We start from the raw sequence: 16,500 nt of genomic DNA on the forward strand, positions 1-16,500 counted from the left end.
AGGAAACAAGTAGAAATTACACATCATGCTCAGACAATACAGGGATTTGGAAGGTTTTATGAAGAATGTGCAGGTGCTGAAGAATGAACTGATATAAAAGCTTTAGATTTAGAAATATTCCTTCTAGTAGCTTTGTGGTCTCGTACTAATTTATCTTGGAGGTAGCATGAACTGGGTCTCTGTTCACCTGAACCTTTGTCGTGGCTACTACCACCAGCTTTAATACTGTTCTAAATCTCAAAAAGTTCATAGATTTGATTCAGGAAATGACATTGTCTTTATGGTGTCAATATGTTTTTATGATCATTATGGATTTAAAATATGCTTTGACTGGTTTCCAGTCTGTACAGATCTGTATCAAGCGTTTAGTGGTATTTTCTGAACTGGAGGTTGCTCATCCAGACAATATTGAGTTAATTAATCTATTGAAAGCAAGTCATTTACATGATGCTAGAAGGAAAGAGCTGATTGTTTTGTGAGAAAGAAGAGATATAAAGATTTCACAAGCCTTTCTAAAACCCAGAGATCAGGTAAATTTATATATGTGTAAATCAGTCACTTGGGCTTGGAAATCTGTGGTCCTGGCATTGAGAGATTTTGAACAGTAAACCATAACTTAATCAATTAATTCTGAAAAATGATGACATTTCTTATTTGTAATATATTTGTATGCCAAATGAATATGTAATAGGAAAACACTGGAGGTGTATTCCAGGAAGGATAACGAATGTGTTCGTTTGTCCATCAAAGCAATTTAGTTTTCAGGTATGATTTCCCCCCACTTGTGTGTGTGTGTGTGTGTGTGTGTGTGTGTGTGTTACATGGCTAAATTTAGTAAGGTCACACTATTCTGAAACAGGTTTAACAAAGAGATTAATTTTTGTGATCACTAACACATCTTTGCAACATCCTGAAGAGGTTGAAGGCAGAACTATTAACCTTAACTTTCATCCAATTTACACATAAGTGAACTAAGATTAACTCCACTGAAATTAGTGTAAATTGAGAGGAAATTAGGCTTCCTCTTATCAGTAGACTATTTTCATTCAAAAATGCACTGAATTTGTGTACAATCTTGAAAAGTACTGGCAGTAAAAGCAGGACCTGACTGTAGCTTTCCATCCCTGCAGATAAGTGAAAGTTGTGTTTTAACATCTTGACAGATAGTCCCCAAGTTTTTAATCCAACTTCTATATAATTCTTTCAGGAAAGAAGGTCCACACAAGGGATGTCAGACTAGGGATGTCAGTGGCAGGGGGGAGATTCAGGAATTTGCCCAACAGCATAGGATACTTCCTGAGTTGAGAATATAAACAGGGAGGCAGAAGAGGGGATGTTCTTGCTCCTTTGTTCAGTTCATGCTTTATTTTTAAACAAATTCTATTCTGATTTGCTCTTGGGTTAAAAAAAAAGGGGGGAGGGAGAAAATAACAAAAAACAATACTTTAAGAAGCTATCAATGGAACAAGAAACATTTTTCTTCAACTTACAACCTCAAGTGTTTTTAGGAACTAAGTAGTTGAATACATAAAAATGTTTGAGAAAACAGGTCAAATGCTAAACAGATTGGCACTTCTTTGTTCATAATCAAAAAGACATTAGGCAAGTATGAACAAGAGTTTCAAGATGTCAGTAAATGTGAGGATATCAAAGATTTTCTAAGCCAGCAAGTTAATTGGTATTTTGATCCTTTTGAGCAACTTAACAACAAAATGGATGAGCCAGCACTTTTTCTCCCTTGATGTTATTAAACAAATAGGTGTGCTTCTTATCTGCCTGTTCAATAATGCTGTTTTGTAAACTCTTAGCAGGAAATATGAGGACAAAACAATCAAAGGCAGAGAACAGAACCATTCAGGGTTTATCAGGTGGGAGGTAAACAGAAGATAAAACTCTGTCTAGTGTTACTCTTTACTGTCTTCTGTTTTCATGTAGAACAGATTATTTCAGTGTTGCAAACCTGCAAGTTGGTCTGTGGGGTTAAAAAACAGATGGTGAGGAGAGGACTTAATTGTAACTCATTCACACAGTGTTTCTTCAGCCAAGTACACAACCATCTGGTTTATGTATATAAATATACATATTCTTTTATTTAAAGTAGGAAAATGTAATCTGCAGCCTCTGTAAACACTGTAGACCTGTCAGGTTTTAGGCACTTAGTCTCCGTTGGCCTTGTCTCACACTCCGTGCCATCATGTGTCTGGTTTACGTGTTTGCTGTGAAGCAGCGCAGCCCCTTCCTCAGGCTGGAGTCCCAGGTCAGATGCAGATTATTAACCTGCTTATGCCACCTGGCATGCCTGGATTCTGGGGCCACACAGTGCCGATGCACAGCAGCTAAGGAAGGTGTGCCTGTTAGCATGGACCTGCACTGAAACACTCACTGCATGGGATATTCCTTGCTATAATCTGAGTGCCCAGGCCATTGGAACTTCACATGTCACATTGTGGTGTGCAGGTGTGGCCCCACCACGTACCCCCAGCTGTATATGCCTTTTTCATGTGGTGTGTACTGTACCATGTGTTGAAAGAGAAGGGACTTGAGAATATATTAGTGCTAAATGCAGGCAGGCTTGAACTGCCTTGTAAACGTAGGAGTGTGTTGAGAAGTTTTGTGCAAGTTTCCTATAAGGACTGGCTTTTTCCTTCTTCTCAGCTCACTTCTGTTCTGCATTAAAGTTATTGTACTGCATTGAGATGCAGGATACACTTTTCCTATAAGTCCCTACCTACTTCCTATAAGCCACTACCACAGTAGTCAGATGATGGCTCATCATACTTAGATCATACAGTTACAGCAATACCAGTTCTATTACTGTAACAGGAATCCCAGTGACGTTGGTTCTGCTTTTTCATTCTTTCAGTGCAAATTTGCATAAACTTGCTATTAGTATACCTGGTACAGAGTCTCTAAATGATCAATGTTACATTTCTCATGGCCATATAAAAGCTTGTAGACCTTAAGTCACATTCTGCATTGAGTGGAGCTAGAAATAGAAACTAGTTGAGCACTGCAAAATCCTGTAAAACATTTGTTACCTCAGTACATGCTTTCTTTTAACCCCAAGAAGTCATTAGTGTTAGATTTGTTTGTTATTCCAAATCAAGGAAGCACTGGATTAAATCAGAAGTTAACAGGTTTGCTATAGAGAAGAGAAATGCTAGCTTTTAAAATTATGCATTTTTAATGCAAAATTACATTTTACAGTGACTCTGCCCGAGTACCAAAGTCCTTAAGTGATTTCAGTAAATGCTATATATTGAAACGTTACATCCCCCATATTTTGATTTTATTACTATCCATGGAATTATGTGCTATTTGTTTCAGTGGCTTTAGATTTCACCAAATCTGTATAACTGTATTTAAGTATGGTAAACTCCTGGACAACTGGGTTTTGGAGCATCTTGAATCTCCCAGCTATTAATGGGGGTCTGGCTAGAAAGGGATTTTACTGTCTTGCAACCCATGCTTTTCACATAGCAGTGTCCATTCCACCCCTCAGGCCAGTATATGTTAGTACAAAGGAGTAGATTTTGTTTTAAAGAGAAAAAGAGTTAATCTTTACTCTGGTTAGCTAATTGTGTAGAATTGCTACTCCCTCTGAATCTGGAACATAAAGGGAACTTTAGTAAGAGACACTGGTATAGTAGTTAATGGTACTGTTTAAATGCTATTTATTGAACAGTTCCACAGTTTGCCCTTTAAAGAGGAGAGAATTGAACCATTTGTTTACAATCAGTTTATCTAATCTAAACCCACCAACACTAAAATGCCTAGGCCATAATCAGATAATTAATGCATAGCATCATTCTGAAGTTTTCCATATTTTAGCATACTCAAATATCTTTAACATTTAACCTCAATTCTGCATGTCCTAGATTTGCAACTGTTGATCTGGGGCTAAATTGAAGTTTTTTTTAAAAGTTGATGTATGCCTAATGACTATTAAGTACAGTTAATTCCATTTTAATGTATTTTTTGCCTGGAATACTGTTCATGTCCATGAAGGTTACTTTGTAGTGCAGTTTAAGGACCACTGGTTATGAAATACATAATTCCAGAGTTTCATCAGCTCTGAGAAATTAGTAGTTCTGAGGGGAAATGACTTTTCTCTTAGTCTTAACTGAGAATGTGATTAGTTAATTACTTCTAGGAAATATGTGAATGGATATGTGTCATGTGTAGGGAGTTTTCAAGCAGGATGTATAACCCAAGAAAAGCCAAGTATTTTTTGCACAAATATTGTGCATGTTTGTGAAATTACAGATGAAGGATTATAAAATTTATTTTTAAAAATAGAAGTTAAAGTATTATCTTAGTATAGAAGAGCACTGAAGTATTCCAGACTACTGCATTTCCTGCTGGAATAATAAATGCAAATATGGAAATAAGAGTTGTGAATTTTTCATCTCATCTGGAAGCAGCTGTGATTTCTTTCTCCATTTCCCTGAAATTAAGTCTCTGGTTTCTTCTCTTGGTGAAATGTTGTAAATAAAGGTCACTTTGTCTGTGATCTCTATACAGTAGATTTACATAAGTGTGATAGAGATTAAATTAGGCCAATAAATCAAAATGAAAAGCTATACATTTGCATATACCCCAAAGTTTTGAGTGCATGCCCAGCTCTTTTCTCTACTATTTCACCTTGTGCGATATTGGACACTTTTACCAGATATATTAAGGTGAAGCATTTTACCTTCCTCCAAAATATTTCATATGGTCCATTGCTGTACAGATAACTGGATGACCTTATGTGGCACATGCACTGCTGCTGTACAATTATCCTGAGCACACCAAGTCAAAGTACTTGTGCATCTGTAGTACATGGTTCAGTCATGAAAGAGGGCACCAGAGAGAAAACAAAGTGCTTTAAAAAAAAAAAAAAAAGATGGATTTGAGCTTTGGTCTAGAGACCATTTATGGTGCAGAATGCAAACTCCAGAAGCAGTTCTGAAGGAGAAATAATCAAAAAGAAATTGTCAGTCTCATATTGCTAATTGTCAGTCTCATATTGCTAGACCTTACTTCTGAGGAATAGAGTAATTTCTGCCTTATTTTTGATGACATAACTGAAAAGAAACAGGAAGACCTGATGTTGAAAATTTGACATCCCAGCATGTTTGACCAGTTACCAAAGTCTTCTGTGCAGTGGTTGGATCGATCAAATTATTTGGAAAAACACAATTTAGAGGAAGATTTTATGAAATATTGTAAGACAATAGGTTTGCATACAGAAACTCAAGTTATTCCCATGGGTTGTGAAGTTACTGTCATTCTGAATGGCTTGCTTTCTTAGAAGACAGATAAATTTTATTTTATATGAATGTGTTAAAATATGATTTTATAAGAAAAATGAGCATTGTTTTATTTGCAGTTTTTTTCCTGAATACAAAAAGCAACTACTGGTTCATGAAAGAGCACTAATGGAGATAGTACTACAATAGAAAGATATTGAAGTTTGTCGTAAACAAAACAGTATAGTGAGGCATGTAAATTGCATAGCTCAAAAGTCAACGTCTTGCTAATTAGCATGTCACTGATAGAGATAGATGCAAATATTATGAGATTGTCCTTTATTATTTTATTGTATCGGTGCTATCTAAAAACTGTTTGGTGGTTTTAAAATTCCCAACTACAACATGTCTTAAAAGATGTATGTACAAATAGAAAACTAATATTATCGCTCACTCCAATCCTTCCGTCCTTCTAAGGAAAGGAACTGCTTAGGTTATGTACACGTGTAAGTAACATGGCTATCTGCACTGGCTTTAGAAGCAAACAGCAATTTACTATTAGTGCAATTTCCCTGATGTGTCTGTCAAGTACGTGGTAACATTGCACACTATCACAAATTGGTTGTGATGTGTATATTTTAAATCTGAGTTTTATTACTGCAAATTTATTAATACCATTTGTCTTGTGAAAACTGGCATCATTAAATTTCAGTAACAAGGTGGAGGGAGGGTGGTTTTTTCTTTTAAATATACCATTTTTCCGTACATACTGTGGCATTATTCTTAGTGTTTTGAAAGACTTGGCTAAAGACTTGGCAATATCATCTCCTTAAGAGAGTCACTGCATTGAAAATAACTCAGTAATACGTAATCTCCTATCTTTATGCAGAGCAGACAATATCTCCAGTTGGTGAATATCTGTGTGTCTCTTCCAGGACTGATTCTAGTGCTTTTGCCTTCAGATGTCATTTTGTTCCCCTTTGATCTTTATTGACCATTTTAATGGTTCTTTTGTCTTTCTTGTGGCAACTGGAGGTAATACCTAGAGACTAACTGGAGCGAATATTTGAATATCATATTCTCCCGATTAAAAATAAGTACCCAAATGCCTGTACCATTCTATTTTTTTTAATTGCTTCCACATATTTTCTTCAGTATGAGGTAGGGTATTTTCTTGCATCTATGTGGTTAATGAAGATTCTTTATGTTTTAAAGAATATCTGATGGCTCTTCCCCACGTTAATAGTTAGGACAATGATTTGATGAACCTGCCAGTTCCTCTCAAACACAGTGTAGAAGTATAACTGAATAAAGACCAAGACAAGACACGGAGGTTCATAAAGGAGAGCTGAGGTGGCTTTACACATAGGGATTGGTCCATTCATTCTTAATTCCATTCAAACATGTTTGCATCCTTTTTTCATTAGTATTTTCACAGCAATGTTACTTCACATAATTGTGAAAGGGAATGTGGGCATAGGAAAAGTCAATGTTGTGCAGTATGGGCCTATTCTAAAAGCCACTAAAATTGGTCATAACAGTTCCAATTAATTTTTCGTTCCAGTCAAACAGAAAAAAGCCATCATGCCTAATGACTTACAAACCTAATGATAACCCCAGAAATCCTGAAGAGTGAAGAAAATTTTTGCATTCATATGAGTGGTTCACTTGCTTTTCTTTAAAATAGCTGCTAGCTCTGTTTAACCGTCAGAACTGATAAGTTCCTTGCCAATGATAGCAATGCCAGTTGTTTCACACCTCCAGAGGAGTTCATGCAATCTGAGCATCTTGCTGTCTATAAATTAAGATTGAATATGAGAATTGTTTTTACTGTAAACTAATCAATAATCAGTCAGTATCACTGTATCATTGTACTGCCTACCCTCCTAGAACCGACCTTTACATTCACCAGTTGAGAATCCTCAGGCTTTCTACTAGGTATACCGAAAATGGGAAGCTCTTTGGAATTCCAGTGATGGGAATAATCTTTTTATGTTTCAAGAGCCTTGGGCTTCTTATGTGGATTTATGCTTCCCAAAGAATGTCTAGGTCATTTATATTTCTTTGGGAAAAATGACTGATACCAGTAACTAAAATATTGATAGATTCTTAAATGCCTTCTCTGTTTTTTCTAATAAGAAACAGGCATCAGGACATTATTTTTGCCTTCCTTTCTCTTATTCTGATTTCTAGCACTTTTCCTTCTTCTCCCCATTATTCATTCACTCAGTCACCTGAAAAATGTAGAATAACCTTGGTTGTTATCCAAGTTGCACTGTTTTGTAAAGGACCTTTGTGGATGATTACACCAAGTGGGGATTTCTAGAATGCAGCAGATTCTTGTCATCACCATGGTATGACTGATTTTCCTATGTCATGTATATGCTCAAATAATTGTTCAGTACAGCTGTGTCCTGATTTATGAAGAGAACTGAGTATAAGGGAGAATTTGACCTGTGAGTTCTACAGATGCAGCTCTGACGTCAAAAAGAGCTGTGAAAGTATGTACTGATTATCAAGTGAATTCTTTGTAATTTGGTTTTGCAGGTATTATTACCTTGCGTTCAAGGCACATGAGACTCCCCTTGGTAGCAGAGAAAACTGTCTTGCAATTTTGGAGAAATCTAAACTAGACAACTGGATTCTTGGGAAAACCAAGGTAGAGAGTGTTGCCATGTTCTCAAGGATAGTATCCTTTTAGCAAAATGTGTCTAACAGTGGTTTGAAAAGCACTTCATGGATGAACAAAAGAGCAAGGAATTTACTCGTTACCTTCCCAGGTTAAGCCATCTGATTTAGTGCAGCAAGAAAAGAGATGAATTGGGTACCTCCCCAAAGCACATGCTGCATGTGGCTGTCTTGATAAGGACAGTACACCTGTCGATGCCTGCTGTGGTAGTGCCTTCCTGAAGTTCCTCCTGCTCTTGATCATGGCATGACTGAAACTTCACACACTGGCCCATCCTGTGAGCCTGGGTTTTACATTATCTATTTGTGGAGTTTTAGTTGTTCCCTTCTGGCTCTGTCAAGAGCCTTTGTTTGTGGTTTAAAATGGAGTGGATGACTCATGTAAAAAGTATGTCATACAGCATCTTAAGTTGTATGCACAAAGAAAAACAAGGAGAATTTTCCTGCTCAAGACCCAGATGAGGTATATCTAAGCACCCACAGAATTTGCTTTCTGAAGCAGAATGATGTTAGACTATTATGTCTTAAAAAAAAATCAGCCCAGGATTTAACTTTCCACTGTCAAGAAAGGCCATATTCAATATTGTTGATACCTGAAAATATCCCTCTGGCCAACTGACTTTGTTAAAGGCGTAAAGATGTGGTTTATTTTGTAATGGAGCAACCAATATTTTACCATTTTTTTCAGGAATGATGCCCTTAAATTGTCTGACATAAGACTAATGAAAAGGCAGAATACAAGCGATTATGTTCAATGTAATACTGATTTTTTTTCTTTCCCATTTCAGGTTTTTCTAAAGTATTACCATATAGAGCAGTTAAATCTGTTCCTGCGAGAAGTTATAGGGAGGGTGGTGGTTATGCAAGCCTATATCAAGGGATGGCTTGGAGCAAGGAGATACAAGAAATTCAAAGAGAAAAGAGAAAATAGTGCTGTTACCATACAGTCAGGTAAATATTCGTATTCCCTATTTCATTGGGTGTCATTGCATTTCAAGCTCTAAAATTGTATGTATGTTATTTATTCGTTTGTAATAATTTATTATGAAATCAAAATAACCAGAGGGGCTTTTCTCTCCAGCTAATTGATGCAAATATTATTGATTTACTTCTAAGGTGTCATTTTAGTATTTGGCAATGTCTTGATTTAAATAGCTTAGTATTTTCAAAGCTTTGCCTGTGCAGAAAAAGAATATATTGCTAGGTATGTCTACATTAGCATGCAGCACAAAAATGAAATGCAGTAGCATCTGTCCCTCCACCCTCCCACGATGTATTCCAGCATTACAGGTAACATGCATGGTGGGGTGGGCCCAAGAGGCTGGTTATCAGTAATTTAGCAGGCTTCCTTATATTGATTTTGAGGAGGTGTGTGAGGAAGGGAGTTCTTGTGCTGACATGATCATGCACCTTTGCCTTTTGGGTTAGGACATCAGTGAGCACATGGTGACAATTAAAATTTGGATGAGTGAAACGGTGTTTGAAGTTGTGGAGATGTGAAGTGCAGTCGTGAACCCAGAGTTCAACATGTGGGTGGGTGGGAAGAGGTATTGGGGGTGGGGGCTGGAGTGGTTGTGGCAGGAGGGATGAAAGTTTCAGCACATCTCTGACTCTGTAGACTCTGTAGCAGTTCCTTAAATAAATGTAATTTCCAGCACATGGTTTTGTATTTTTAGCCTGGAGAGGATATGAAGCTCGCAGGAAGTACAAGGAAATAAGGAACAGAAGAACTGATGCCGTTATACATATTCAAGCAGGTAATTAAAACATTATTTCAATTGCCAACACCTATTTTGCTGAGGGTGATTTCATGTGTTAGTGTTTATAGCCAAGAGAAATACATACAGTCCAAACAAAAGCTATCAAAAACATTTATTCTGATCATTTGTTCTTCACTATCAAGTGGCATCAGTGACAGGTATTAGGCACTTTGGGCTTTTTGTAAATACTTCTCTGGAAGCAAAAAAATTAATTTTAATCTTGATTAAAAGCTGTTGATTTAATTCTTTAAGATTCTTTAGAGCACAGTCAGTATGATTCAACTATATATAGAGCTGGTACGAAGTGCTGTATTGATTTGGCCACAAGTGTGGATGGGAGGCATTGGACAGGCATTTCTCTGTCTTTGTTGAGCCCAGGTCTTGGCAGGTTTCCAGGTTTTTGTTTTGACTGCTTGCTGGGTTTGCCAGCTTTGGCCAATCTTTTGACTCTCTGCCAGACTCCTATGCAGCCATATCAATATGAATTTGAATAAACTTTAAAGAGATTATTGGAGGAACAGGCCCATAGGGCTGTGTAGGTCTCTAGTAAGAGAGCAGGGTACCATATGGCACAGAAATCTAAGAACCAGTGCTGTGAACTCAATGGTGTTTTCAGATGCAGCCAATATGTAGCAGCCTCCATACCATGCAGTGTAACACACCTTCCCTGTCCAGGTTGAAAGACCATAGCCGAGTTGTAGCAAATGTGTTTACAGATAAACCAAGGTACCACCTGTATTCTGCCAGCTGCCTACATGGTAATTCCTTAGGCTTTGTTACCTCTCTGTTGTGTATCATATAGTCTAAAGTCAATCTGAAAAAAATGTGTTCTAAATACCCATTTACTTTGTTCTCAAGCCATTTCCAGTAAATGTATTTGTTTTACTTTGTCTAAGTTTGCTACTCTGAAATTAAGTATTACCATTGTTTTCAATGGGAAACAGGATACCAGCGCAGTGGCAGAAAGGAACAGAGTATCATTAGAATAACATAATAATTTTTCGCTTTGCATGCCTATTGTTATGTAGAATGATGAACTACAGCTCTAGGGTCAAATGCAAAATATTCTATAAAATGTAGAACTAACTGTTAAGGAGATTTTTTTTCTCCCATTACAAGGACTGCAGAAGCACTCTCTCCCCTTCTTCCTCTCCTTTGTGTTGTCATTGTCTATTGTTTTCATGACAGCACAGAGAGTAGATGTTAGAGCATCCTTTGCAACTGTTTTCTGGAGTATTTGCTACATTTTCACTTGGCCATACCTGGACTTTGATTTCCTGACTTAGCCTTTGCCGTAAAAGGGAAAATGAAGCAGTGGACCCATTACTGTCCCACTCTTGCCTGCTCCTTAAGATGAGAGTTTTCTCAGGTTCAGAAGGAAACTGGTGTGTAGCAGTATCACTTGGAGACTGTAGGGGATATTCTGCCTCAGTTTTGTCCAGACAGATTTCTTAGGTGTGTAGGAGGTGCGTGCTCATTCCTCACTCAGTAGAGAAAGCAACTAATCTATTCTGCTGTTTGCACACATGGAAGGGATTGAGAGCTGGGTTCCTTCCTGCCGTCTCTTAGGATGCTGCATTGAACATGGCAGGGCAAAGGCAGCTGGAGTGTACACATACCCTTGAATTCAGACACTTCTGCTGAGCCCACTGGACCTAATGCTGGAGGAATGCTTCCCACCAACACACACTGTCTTCCTTTGTAACCTGGCACTTGACAGTTTCAATAATCAGGGCAAATAAGCATTAGAACTACAGGGTTAAACACAGTGCACCTTTGTATTAATTAGGCACCTTTGTATTAATTAGGCTCCTCCTATCTTTGGTGCTGCATTCAAAACAGTAAGAATAACAATAATAGTAACAAAAATCCTCAACACATTTCTGTCTGCCTTTGGAAACCTATATCTAGGACTTCTTATTTGACAATTATTATGCATGTTTTCTCTCTCTACATGCTAATTATTCTGTGTCTCAAGTCAAAGCTCATGCTTGCTAATGGTGGCCATTTTCCAGGTTTTAAAACACACTGACAGTCTTTCTGTTGTTTACATTACACTGCCCAAGTGCCTAGTGACATGGAGACAAAAGCAACTCCAAATCTCTCCCTTTGCTGCACATCTTATGATGTGAGCATGTAGTTCAAGGCAGCTTTTCTGGAAAATCGAGTATGATCACCTTTGTGGGGCTTTTTTTTAAAATGAGCCGTTTCAGGCAGTGAGATAGATTGTTTGCATTTGTCATCCAGACATTAGCAAAACCATATAATTAAAATATATGTACTTCCCTCTCCTTTCCCTCCCCCTCCCAGCTCAAGCAGGCCTTGAAATTTAGGAAGCATTTGGCTTACATGTTTCTACAGAACAGCGCATATTGAAATTTGTTTTCCTTTCATCTCTTTCCCAATAAAAGCAGCCGCTCGGCTTATCCCTTTAGCTTCCTCAGAACTTCCTTTCAGAATTCCCGATCTATTACAGCACATTCACATACCAGAAACAAGATGCCTTTTCATGCTGTCAACCTTTTTCATCTGAAATGTAAATTAATTCTTGCTGGTACGCTTTGACAGAGATCAAAGTAGGGGTATTAACCTTATTGGGCCTTCTCTTCATCAGAATCAGTTCCAAAGACTGCGAGGGTAGTGTTAGGAGGCCAGTCTTCACTGTTATCTATGGCCCTCCTCCAGGCAGTCCTCTGTCTACAAGTCAGCATTTCAAAGGCGCTGATTTCTTTTGTAAATGACCTTATCATTACTTTAAACTGTGTGAAAAATGATTTGCCTGAATAATTCTTGCAGGATTATCCTGCTCATTTTAATTGTGGGGGGACTTCATTCAGATTCCAGGATATTGTTTAAGTGGTTTTGACAGCAAGTGATCATAGCCTGATATAAAGGAGGAACACAGCTCCTGATTGGAAACCTCTTGACTTGTTCAGATTGTTCATTTCTTGCAAGTCAGTCTTTGAGGTAGGCTGCATTTGCATTTTAAAAATAAACAGATGCCTTTCAAATACATGAGCTGGTGGTCTGGAGATCTCTGTGGGCCCAGCAGTTCGCTATCCACTGAAGAAATGTTGCAAGAAAAAACAAACTTAGAAAAAAAACATCCTTCACAGTGTACACGATGATGTAGTTCCTGGTGTATTATATTATACAAAAAAAGGTCATTATGTCAGATGGGGTGAAACACCTTTGCTAGGAAACAAAATATTTGTGAATCTAAATTAGGTGGGGAAGAAAAAGCTACCCAACTTCAGCACATCTACATCACAGGTTCTCAGGATACACAAATGCTATTAGACTCATGGCTAAAATGTTTCAGAGGGTATTCAAGGGCTTTCCTACCTCTTCCAGTCACACTTTCCCAAATGTAAAAGCTAGAAAATGCTAATTTTGAATTTAAAAGACAAATTGTAAAGAATGATTGTTTAAAATGTTTGAGTTAGCAATACTTTGCACTTCTATTTCTTTGTAATTGGAATTTGTATTGTTTTGATTTATGTCTATATTTAAAAAAAAGAAATTGTTAAAGTAAAGAATTCTCCAAAATCATGTTGCCATATTCACAGCTGGTTTAAATCAGTGTATATCCAGCCAATCATCTTACTGAAATGTTGTTGCACTGATTTACCTCACATGTAAGCCTTATTCAATGTTTCTTTATATTAGAATAATGCATTAATTAGAATTTAAAACGGGTAATACATTATAAAAGTACATTTTGTAGTTAGGGTAACATGTATTTCCATGCAGTGCGACTGTTGTCCCGAAAGACTTAAGGGAGGATTTTAATCTGGTTATTTCATTTGTGAACTGACATTGCCAAACTGCCAAATGAGTGGTGCATGCGATTCACTTAGATCCGAGGTGACATCACTGAATTCATTTTAATTAGGCCCACTTTAGCCATCTGGAATATACTGTGCAGCTCTGGTCAGAACTGAGTTTAACTATGCTTCCAGAGGTGAAAGGCAAATGACTAATCCATTGAGCCACCATCTCCTCCTCCAACACGTGCTCACACACTCACCATATGTCACATTGTATTGGAAAATTCTTTATCAAGAACTCAAGATTCGGGCTCTTTTTTAAAGAAAAAAAGTGATGGATGTTCAGAAAGAAACCAGATGAAGCATCCCTTTGTAAATTGCTTTCTTTTGGTAACTTCTGCCCATGCAGTGTTCCTCACTATTTACATATCTATAACATGTCCTTCTGGCTAAATTTAATCCATTATAATAAAAAGGACGACCTGAGAACAGCTGTAATTTACTATTTTACATTTATAATAAATGTAAGCTTTTAATAAAAGTGTTACCTTTGGGATTTTCAACAGCAAAGATTTAATGTTAGGTTCAATAAAAGACAAGGAAATATTTCCTGGAAACATGTTTATCTATCTATTTATATCACTATGTACATGTGTGTGTACCTGTATTTGGCTAATAGTTTTGTGTAGATCTAATAATTACATGACAAAAATGTTCCAAAACTTCCAAACACTTTATGAATACATCTAAATTATATTTTTAATTTCTTTTCCTGAAAATAACCACTAAGTAGCAGATCCAGCTTTATTTTTTTATATCTTTAACTTTCTTCCTTTTAAATACATTGTTAGTGTAAGAATTTTTGGAGAGATGTTGCTCTTAATGGCAGCTGAACGACTCATCATATTACCTTGAGTTCACATTCAGGGTAAAGCAGGCTGGTTTGTACAGGCTGCACTTTGTGTTGTACTGGGGCATCCACCAGTTCTTCACTTTTGGTATCTATCTCTGGTAACCATTAAAAGCAAGGAACATGTTAGGAAAAGCTCATGTGCAGGGAATATGTTAGGAAAAGTGAGGCAGCCTTAGAGTTTTGAAGTATGAGGTCTCATATTCTATTCTCATCTCTGAGCTAAGCCCTGTTGATGTGAATACATCTGCATTTCCTTTTGATTTTCTCTCCTGCTTTTGGGATGATGAAAAGGAAACCATTCTTACTGGATACCATGCCCTTGCTAAAATTGTGAAGGAACAGCAACATACACTCTCCAACAATATGTTGAAAAACCCATTTCTTTCCCTTGCTGACAATGATGAAGAGTTTCACTGTCATCTTAACTTTTTTTTTCTTTGACCAAGTCGCAAGATCAGAGACTGTGATGTATGGTAATTAAAAAATGTATATTCAAGTAATGGTGTGCATCAGTGACGCCAGTCCTGATGGCAGCCTTGATAACCACTGGTTGTTACTGTTTGTATGGGAGAGAGAATTCATAATTTGCTTTCTTATAATGCTTCTGCCAGAGAACGTAAGACAAGAGCTGTTTTTTCCTGCTGTTAAACAGGCATCACCCAACATCCATCCAGAGTGAGAGGTGAAAGAGGGGAGGTATTCGTGGGACCCAGCAAAGGATGTGACTGTCCTTCCCTTTTACTGTTCATTAGAATTCATTTGGCATGGAGTGAAGAATCAGATTCATGAGCTCCAAATCCTCTCAGATGTTGTTAGTTAAGCTGCTGAATGCTCTTTTAACTAGGCAAATTAGGAAGGTGATATGCTGTTCGTAGCAAATCAACTTCTGATTACAAAATACCATGATATCTTCTCTTCAGCAAGCATGAGCTTTCATTTCCAAGTTGTTGTTATATGCTATTTCAGGTGATACTAAAGATTTTTTAAAAGTCTGTGTAGAAAATGTCTGCATGTGATTTTTTATGACTAAGAATGCTGTTTAAAATAGTACTTCATCTCCTTTCTTTATACTACTTGAATAGACCTGTGATTGTTTAGCTTTGATCTTTCTACATTGTGCTTCACAATTTGCTCTGTAACTATATATTTCCTTTGGGAATCAGAGGGAAAATGCCTGGACTTTTCCTATCTGGAATTGTGCAACATTGTGTGTAATCTATATGCCCTGGTACTTAGACCTTAAAATAAAGGTTTTTTACTGTAAGACACCAAATTTCAGACTTCCTCAGGTAAATATATTCTTGGTTTGCTAGGTGCTGGAGCTGACAGAAAACTTGCTTTGTGTAAGAATTGATCAGTACAAGAAGTAAAAATTCACATCCTAAATTGTGGCACATAAAACATTTAACACAGAGTTACTAATCAAGTTCAGTTCCTATGTTGCTTTTTGGTCCTGTCATCTTTGGTTATGTAAAGATCAGGGTTAAAGATACTATTGCTGGAAAGTTTGGAATATAGACTGGATAAGGTGAAAATGAGGTGACAGCTGGTAATCATTCTTCTTCAATGATGCAGTGATTGTTCATGGAGCAGTAGCAACATGAGTCTGCTAATTTCACACTCTTTGAGCCAAGTGCTTAGTGTCAAAACCAGCACCAGTCAGTAATGCAAATTGCTGTGATGGAGCAGCTTCCCAGCCTCTCAGACTCCCCAGTAGAATTCTCTGCATATGCATTTCTTTTGAAACATTCTAGATCCATTTAATAAATGTTGAAAAGATGTAGCCCTACTAATGCGCGATGAAGCTTTTGAGAGAGAGAGAAGATTGTTTATCCTGCTACTTCAGTTGTCCCATGAGTCAAAGGGAAAGTAGGAAAAATACAGCCATTTACCTGTCAGATTCAAGGTATTCTAGAAGAATGTTAGAAACTTGCTTGAAGGAATGGTAAATTGAAGAAAAGTTGATTTTGAAAATATGTATGAAAGCAAAATACAGGGTAAAAACTATGTTTATTCAATCAGGTTTTGTGTAGGGAATGAGGGAAAGCCCACCGTGGTTATGCAGACATTAATAAGTCTCTGGGAAAAAGAATTTAAAAAAATAAAATCCCAGCAGGTATTGGGGTTGATTTTAT

General features: G+C 37.2%; 1 protein-coding gene across 1 annotated transcript in view; it reads left to right on the plus strand.

The window, feature by feature from the left end:
- Positions 1–16,500, plus strand: part of MYO3B (myosin IIIB) — a 193,728-nt gene that overhangs the window by 124,446 nt on the left and 52,782 nt on the right. Inside the window, exons 29-31 of the mRNA XM_084265139.1 lie at positions 7,782–7,893; positions 8,711–8,873; positions 9,599–9,679. Of these exons, the coding sequence (XP_084121265.1) occupies positions 7,782–7,893; positions 8,711–8,873; positions 9,599–9,679 (356 nt within the window). The remainder of the gene's footprint in view (positions 1–7,781; positions 7,894–8,710; positions 8,874–9,598; positions 9,680–16,500) is intronic.

Source organism: Gallinula chloropus, assembly GCF_964237585.1.
Source record: "Gallinula chloropus genome assembly, chromosome: 5".
NCBI classification, from domain to species: Eukaryota; Metazoa; Chordata; class Aves; order Gruiformes; family Rallidae; genus Gallinula; species Gallinula chloropus.